Source organism: Mastomys coucha, unplaced genomic scaffold (assembly GCF_008632895.1).
Source record: "Mastomys coucha isolate ucsf_1 unplaced genomic scaffold, UCSF_Mcou_1 pScaffold14, whole genome shotgun sequence".
NCBI lineage: Eukaryota > Metazoa > Chordata > Mammalia > Rodentia > Muridae > Mastomys > Mastomys coucha.
Genome location: NW_022196896.1, coordinates 86,992,029 through 87,001,006, shown reverse-complemented (window position 1 = coordinate 87,001,006; position 8,978 = coordinate 86,992,029). Strand labels below are relative to the sequence as shown.

The window sequence follows — 8,978 nt, the reverse complement described above, 5'->3', positions numbered from 1 at the left end:
GTATTCATCTTCCAGGATGCACAAAAAATTTTAAACTGTAAATGAAGTTGTATAAATTAGATGTCCTTCTATCAGATTTCTCTGTCTGCTCTACCTCTTGTGTCTCTGCTAAGAAGTGGAAAACAGAAGTGATTCTGCTTTCCTTCTCAGAGTGTAAGCAGATAATTTAGATTCGCCATTAACTCATAAACCCATGTGAAATCCATCTATTCAGTGAATAAATATTTATTGCGTGCTAAGCATTGTTCTAGGCCTTAGAGATACAGCAATAAAATCAGAGCCCGTGGAGCTCTTTCCCTTTGGAGATCCAGTGTAGATTAGGATAAAAACAGACAATAAACCAATAAATAAGAAAAGCATCTAGTAATAGAGTTATAGAGAAAATAAAGCCAAGCATGGCGACAGGTTGTAGAGGTGATAACGAAGGTGCCATTTGGGCAAATATGTCAAGGATGTAAGAGCAAACCAAACAGATATCTATATCTATAACATTGTAGACAGAGAAAATAGTATGAATGATATGTGTTAAGTCGCTGGTACAAGAACAAGCTTTTGATATTTTCATAAACATAACAGTGTAAGAGAGATTTAAGCTTCAACTGGCTTTGTAGATAGCATAAACTCATTCACAAGTCCTGAAAGGACCCACACTCCAGCATTTTACTTGGGTTGATGGTGGCTATATGCACATGAACACTGTGGTTTCTGGTTTTCTCACGTAGTTGAATTTAACATATTCAAGTGAGTATACAAGTCACGTATAGTTCCCATATGGCAGTACAGAAAACTAGGATGGGAGATCAGACATCCATTTGACCATCAGTATGCCTATTAAAATAGCCATGCAAATTAGTGGCTCGCTTAGTTGACTAAATAATTGAAGATCTAAATGACTGAAGGCTCAATCAAGTTCTATCTGTCCCCCAGCAGTCAGATCACAGAGAGCACACTGGGTAAACCCAGACTGAAATCTTCAAGAGATAAAACATTGGCCTACTGATAAACTGCTACTGATGTCTCGCAAACCCACCACAGCTTGTATTTCTCCCAAAGAAAAACAACGTTTGAAAATCTGCAGAGACAGAGACAGACAGAGAGATACACAGAGACACAGAGAGAGGGAGAGAGAGGAAGAGACAGAGTCAGAGAAATGGGGGAGGGGGAGCTACATGCACAGGAGAAAGAGACAGACACAGAGAGACACACAGAGAGAGGGACCCAAAGGTGTAAAAATGTATGTCATATACTTTTCCAAATAGCAAAATCTCTCCTGATTCACTGTGAAGAGGGTGCACACCTGTGCTAAGGAAAACATTAAAGCACGAGTTTAAACACAGGCACATACTAGTGTGGTAATTTTATCATTGGATGTAGCTATAAGGTATACCGGGTCTCTTTAAAATTGGTATGCTCAGTCCCAAGTAGGTGAGCTCACAATTAAAACTTACAGGCACACCTTTAATTCTAAGACTCTTACAATAATAGCAGCAAGTGACATAGTTTTCTTCATACACACTACATCTAAGACAGCAAAAGCTTTACTCTGAACCAGTGTTTTTAAACCATGTGTTGGTTCATACTGATAGCGAAAGGCTTCTGACACCTATGCTTGAGTTGTGTTCAGAGGAGGTATGAAAACTCTCAGGTGTGATTCATCTCCAGTAAACCTCCTTTTCCAGTTAGAAAACAACGTCGTCGATTGCCAAAGACCAAATCTTTCCATTTAAAAGGGGGTTTGTTATTTGTTATTGCCCTTTCTGTAAATTCTCCAGCTCTGTCATTTTCAAATACATTTTTTTTTAACTTAGACTCAAGAATTTTACATGTCAAGATGCTGGCTGCAGTCACAAGTGCCAGGGCCAGCAGTCTTTTATCACAGAAGTAGGGCTGATCTTGGCCTTCTCTGGTTTAATTAAAGGCACAGAATAGAAGCCAATTTAAAAAAAAAAATCTACCAGAACACAATATCTTCTGTCTAGAATTAAAAGATTCCTATCTCTTCCTACCCCATATATATTTAAAGTTTAAGGACCTCTTTATACACAAAAACAGTGGGGGTGGGGAGAGGAAAATGCCTCGTGTTTGATTATAAGAAAAACTATTCCAATTAGCTGGAAAATCATTGAAGCTGAGAGATTCTCATGAGTTAAATTTATGTTACAGCTGGTCATGATTGTGCACTCGTGTAATCCCAACTCTTGGGAGGCAGAGGCCGGAGGATCACAGCAAGTTTCATTATGTCCATTTTACAGTTGAGGAATCATAGTCTTGAATGAACAGTGACTTGCCCAAGGCCATTTAACTAGTAATGAGATTTTTTTTTAACCAGGTCTTCCTGCCTTTAAAACCTCTGAATAATTCAAAGCACTATACAAATGGTGAAGACAGCTGTACAGTCATTCTTCAAGGTCCCCAGAGACATTCCAGTTGACCCAAACTGGAAGTAAAAAAAAAAAAAGTCCACCTTCATTCCAGTATCGTGTCTTGTAGGTTCTTGAGAACTTTGATGTCGTCCCTAAAGACACACTCCAAAATAATTGTTCATGTCAACGAATCCCCATGGTATGAAGCAGCTGAGCCCACAAAGTTCTGAAGTCCTGAGTCCTAGAACATATAAAATCCCTCTAAACATTAGAGTCTAAAGGAACTCATACCGGGGCTCCCTATGGTGCCCAACTCTTTTGTACAGAGCAAGAATGACCTCATTCCCTTCCTCAGAGGAAGCTCCCTGGAACGCATCCTTGCCTCCCTAACAAATACTAACACCATCCTTTTTGTTCACAGTATCATGACTAGCACTATACAGACACAATTTCAGATATCCATAAAGGACAACAAGTGGCCCAACTATGGAAAGTTGAAACTTAATTGGTTTGACTATAACAGGCTACTAAACAGATAATTCTTCATAGCATTGTATGTGTGTGTATGCATATGTATGTATGTATGTATGTATATGTTTGCATGTATGTATACATATGTGGGTGTGTGGGTGTGTTTTACATAAAGTGACCTTACTTCTTCTCACATTCTTCTTGGTGTGGGAGGGCTATTTAGTTCTGAAATCGGGTTGTGAATATTAATAATACTGAATTCCCATCATAGGGAATGAGGAAACAAGCCCTGGGGGTACTTTGAGGCCACTCCGTGGGTCAATGTGATTTAAAATGGTCAGAAATCATCAAAAATATGTCAACATCTTTCTAAACTAACAGGAAAACACTATTTAGGAGCTAAGTGGCTCATTTCATGAGTGAAAAAAAAAAGTGTTTTAATTATTTTTCAAATAGTTAAGTACTATACTCTAACCTACCCCCACCCCAAACACCAACTTAGCCAAAGAAAAGAGTTTTCTATTCTTTCTTCTCTGTCTTAAACATCTTTGGCCATCACACGTCACATGACTGAAATGTGCCGTTAAGTGAAAAAGGGGCGGGGCTCATCCAGAAGCCTGCAAATTGGCTTTCCAAGGCTGAAAGAATTCTCTTACTTTTTGATTTCTCTACTCTAACTTGCCCAATCAAGTCAATAAATATATTAAGCTTGAGTTTGGGTCAAGCCACACAGACTTTATCCTGCCATAGAAGTTTCTTTCATTCATTCCAGAGTCTCAAGACGATCGTGATGTTAGATCTAGACACTCTAAAATAGTTGGCATTGGTGGCCCAGTAAAGGTCCAAAGTGGCCGGCTGAAGATGAGGCTGTCCTTTCCTATCCAGAGCAGTGATGGTGAGCAGGTAGACGGGTACCAGCCGGCGGGCTTCTGGATAGGGGTCCCTGTCAGGGGCGGTACGCTGCAAAGTCTCTCGCAGGGGCATAAGGCTGGTAATGCTTGCGCGTGGGCCCAAGCCTCCGGGGCGTCATGTTCATGTAGTCACTTTGAAGGAGCCTGTTCCTCCTACTATTTGTCTGGGGGTGGGGGGAGAGAGAAAGAAAAAGGTCAATATGGAAGGCCTTAGAGGAGGAATTATTGGAGGGGTTCTAAGACTTTAGGGATAGTTATTCAGGTCATCAGCTGTCAAATGACCCTGAGGAGCAGTACTTTTATGTGTCTTGGACTAAGATAATGACTAGTCAAAGCCTGACTAACATCAGCTCTACTAAAAAATCTAAAGGAGACTGTTTTATAGAAATGCATCCATTACTTCCAATTTTGTCATCTAATCGGAAGACCAAGAGCGTATTTGAGAACATACTCACTAGTGACATTTAAACACATTGGAAATCCCTTCGACTTTGGATAGATTAAACATTCCCACTTTAATCATTCATTAAGTAAGCTATTTTTCTGTAATTAAACAATAACAAACAAACAAACAAACAAACAAACAAAAAACACCAACAAAGAAACCTTTCAGGTCTTTCAGGATCTGAAATAATAATTATTAATTTAGGTTAGCAATTGTTTTTCAGCCTTTTGGCTAAGATCAAGTGTAATTTAGGGTATCAGAATCCAAATGAATGAGGGTTTATAGTTCAAACACCTATATCCCTATTTCCTATATGCATATATTTCTGCAAAAACAATAATGTCACCCACCGTTTTCCCAGGCTGAGAAACCTCTGGAAGAAATTCTACCAGGAGCAGAGAAAGAGGAATGATACTGGAACCTGGAACTAGAGTTAAACCCACTTTGCATCTTGACCACGTTTTTTTGACTGTGGTCCAGGGGCATCATTGCCAGATCAATGTGATGGTGAAGTTTGAATAATTGTCAAAAGCAGAAAGTCATGTGGATTGTAGAGTTGGGATTCTCTGTTATGAAAGCACAATGCCTACTTCTAAGCAGCAAAGCCTGATGGGATAAGGTGTCTCTTAATACATAATGAGGGATGAGGACAGGTTTGGCCTCCTCTCCACACCCACATGCCAGAAGCCTCAAAGTAAGCAAAAAATGGCTGGGGATGCTACCCAGGCAAGCATTTTCAGTACTGATGTTAATCTTTAGGGCCTCCTTTGCCAACCCCCAAATGCTAACCCTTGCCTGTGGATACTCCAGTGAAACCATAACTTAAAGAAAGGCCTCAGTAAGAGTGCTGTGACTCTGAGGCTCTCCAAGTTACACACAAAGACAAAGAAAATCTGTTACAATCAGCTCCCATGCTTACAACAACACTATTATCAGACAGTGGGTTTAGCTGACCCTTAACCAACGGGATGGAAATAGCTGGGAATCCAGTCCAGAACCTTTGGTGCTCATGTACACTCCCAATGTGTACGCATAGAACACCCACCTCCTGGGTCGGCATATCTGTGTCCCTCACCAACCAATGCCTGTTAAAGATGCATGACTTCAAGGCCACTCTACCCTTTGTCCTTCCTTCTACCTCTGCCTTGTTTCCTAGACACAGCAGCAACACACAGGGCATACATAAGCAATGCACTAAAATGGTCAAGAATGTAGTAGATTTAAAGACAGATGCTACCTAAATACACATTATCTACACATTGTGGGTACATACTGGCAAAAAAGCACGTTAACAACAAAACAAAGACAAACAAACCAAAACAACCCTCCTCTAAGCTAGAAAAGGGAAGCGGTGTGACATCTCTGCTGAGTGAACAAAGATTAAAGAATGCCAGGCCATAGTCTGCTGCAACCTGACCAAGAAAAGCCTTTTCTTTACTCAAATGCCAGCACTAGGTCAAGCACAGAGACAGAAACCCACATGGCCTGGAACTATGTACAGTAGCACAGCATGGTTTCTCAGGAGACTCTAGAAACCTGTTAACTTTCACCAAGGGCACACTGCTGACCCGCCAAAAATAGGATCCAAGAAAGTGGTTGAGCCCTAGGCATCCCTAAGCACCTAGCTCACCAAGATGCTTCTTGACCAAACAGCAGAAAAAGATGAGCCCATGGTAAAGGTGCTACACTGTTCTGTGAGATGCAAATTATTTTTATACCCCCATTTGGTCAGAGAGTACAAAGACCTGGGTTTGAGGTCCAAATAAGTGGCATTCTTGGTAGAGAACCTGGTTTGACTCCCCAGAGCCACAGATGTACAGCACCAAGGCTGTAAAGTCACAGTGAGCATGTGAGATAAGTCAAAAAACAGTTTTCCCAAAGCAGAGAAGACGAATCTTACCAGAAATTATGAGGCTGCCAAAGAAAAGCACAAAACATCTCTGGTGCATGGCTTGAGAGGTGAATTGTTTTAACTCATTGAAAGTGAGAAGCTGCTTTGGGGGTGATTTTGATCACTCGGCACATCCGGGCCTCATCTTAGAAGCTGACTTCCTTGATAGATATTTTACCATAAGTTTTAAAGCGGTGCCTGTGGGATCACTGGAAGCCAAAGCAGTTTCCCAAAGTACTTCCCACGATGATTGACCGAGGTCAATATGTGACAACGGAGTTCCTGCTTGGAAGGGTACCCAGAGGGCTAGTGCACCTGGTCTTTAGATTAGGAAATTCAAAGTCTTAGCTAGAGACTTGGAAAGGAAGAAAGTCAGTAGTTGAGGATTAGAAAAACCAAGCCAAACGTAAGGATTCTAAAATCATTAAAACCCTGGGAGAGCCAGAAGATAGCAAGAGAGCAGACTCCAGAGTCCAGAAGGATGAAAGCTCTCAACTAATATCAGAGCCAGAACTTGGGCAATAGCTTCTATACTAAAGCCTCTGTCACCATACCCAGATTGGACAACTTTTGGAATTCTCAAGGTGAAACAATTCCCATGAAGAAGCTAACACTGTGTTTCCCACTGTGTAAAAGTCATAGATTAGTCAAAAGGCAGCCTGACAAATGTCCACCTGCCCCATGGCCTGTGAACTACAGGAATGTGTGGGGAATAATAAGAGAGGCAACTTTGGATAAGAAAATAAACAATTTAAATCTACGTTGAGAAGATACAACTTCATGACTTAGAGCTAGAGCTGTCCTATCCCCTCACCAATGCTACAGTAAATAAGATCGCATCACATGGCATGAGTTCCAGAAATCCCTGACGATGCGTTGTCTCTTTAAATATATGGATTATGCCTTCAAATGGGTATCATATCTCAAACAGGCTTAGTTAGGTCCATATTTGGTTTGTATGGTGGTTACCTATTTAGCAACACAATAAGCATTCACTAAGTCCTAAATGTAGTTCATAGTAGATGGGTGGAGAGTAGCAAGAAAATGGGTCTTTTCTTCTTGCACATCATACATTTCTCATTGAAGAAATTACCTGTATATTCACCCAACTTCTGGAAAAAAATAAGAGGCATGCGGAATTAACATATAAGGCATTCTGTTCCTCATACACAAGGAAGTTTTTAAGAAAAGAATCCTTGCTAAGGTGGTACCTTCTTAATAATGAATGTGTTCATCAATATGTGTTCAAAAAAGCATAGCAAAGAGAGCTTAGTGGTTAACAGCAACGGCCTCTCTTCCAGGGAACCAGGTTCAATTCCCAGCACCCACATGGTAGCTCACAAATATCTGTAACTCTAGTTTCAGAAAATCTGATGCCCTCTTCTGGCTTCCAATGGGTACCAGACACATAAATGGTGCACAGACATACATGCAGGAAAAACACTTACCCACATAAATTAAAATTTAAGATCTGTCCAGATATATGTGATCTACCTCTGATATATGTGTATAATGGGTTACAGCATTTGGCTACTAACTTCAAAAGCAACTTATTTAGGGAATGAAAAAGCAGTATAAAACACAAGGTTGGATTCAGAAGTATTTGCTTTTAGTAGCTTGGTGCCATTGATTATCCTGTTGAATCTATGTCATGACCAGATAAGAAAACACAGTTGAAATAATGGGAATGGTTATGGAATAGGATAGGGGTGTCACTGCTCTAAATGACAAATATTCCAGAAGCTGGGTTGGTAAGCACAAGACAGAGGCAAGGCAGTGTAATTTTAAAAGGACTTTGCTCCTTTCAATTGTCTTTAGCTAGTCTGAGACACTGATTTGTAAAATTTGAAAGTATTAAAGAGTAAAATAAGCAGTTTGAGTAGAAATAATAGCATTTGGTGTATTTTCACTATTTAATTGATGAGCCTGTGATGTGCTAGATCCCTTTACCTAATGTATATGCCCCTCTTGCATTTCATTTGCAAATGTAAGTGAACAGTATATATTTCTAGGATTATACCATTTAGGAAATAAAGTTACAATAACTGAAGGGCATCTTTTAATAAACCTGGCCAACACTAATACCTATATCCAAATCTATTCTATTTAGTTGATTATGTCAAAGTAATCAAGTAAAATACTTAAAAGTGTAAGTACAGTAATAAAACGTAACTCAAGAAAAAAAGTAAAATAAATAAAATTTAAAAATTTTAAAATATGTTCAAAAGTCAGACATAGCAGTCCACACCTATAATTTTAGCCCTCAAGAGGGTAGAACAGGAGGATTTACACGAGTCAAGGTCAGTTTGGATTGCATAGTAAGTTCCTAGCCAATCTGGTCCACATGGTGAGACATTGTCTCAGAAAAATCAAACAGAGTGTTCAAGCCAGGCAGTGGTAGCGCACGCCTTTAATCCTAGCACTTGGGAGGCAAAGGCAGGCGGATTTCTGAGTTCAAGGCCAGCCTGGTCTAACAGAGTGAGTTCCAGAACAGCCAGGGCTACACAGAGAAACCCTGTCTTGAAAAACAAAAACAAACAAACAAACAAAAAGGAAGTGTTCAAGTTTGGATCAAAACTCAACATTGAGAAAGGTGAAAATGTATATATTAAACTTATTGCAGAAACACCTGCAGAGACTAATCATCTCTATTCAGTGGGGAGAGCTCTGAACAGTCTCCCCTTATGGTTTCATAATGACAGCATCCAAGATGACCTCGCACAGTGCAATTGCTTTGGAAGAGAAGAAAATGGGACTGACATAAACAGACCTCCTTCTTCTGGTTTGAATGCACAATTTCAGCAACCTACTTTCTCCTGATTTCTGACCCTGAGCCAAAGCATTGGCTTCGTTGCCTAGTCCTGATGAGGCTTAGAGTTTATACTTTATGTATGCAT

The 8,978-nt window shown here is 40.1% G+C and overlaps 1 protein-coding gene across 1 annotated transcript in view; it reads right to left on the bottom strand.

Moving 5' to 3' along the window:
* Nucleotides 1-209: 209 nt before the first annotated feature.
* The window catches only part of Cd28 (CD28 molecule), a 30,425-nt gene continuing 21,656 nt past the window's right edge, over nucleotides 210-8,978 (bottom strand). Inside the window, exon 4 of the mRNA XM_031367691.1 lies at nucleotides 210-3,909. Within this exon, the coding sequence (XP_031223551.1) occupies nucleotides 3,781-3,909 (129 nt within the window). The 3' untranslated portion in view covers nucleotides 210-3,780. The remainder of the gene's footprint in view (nucleotides 3,910-8,978) is intronic.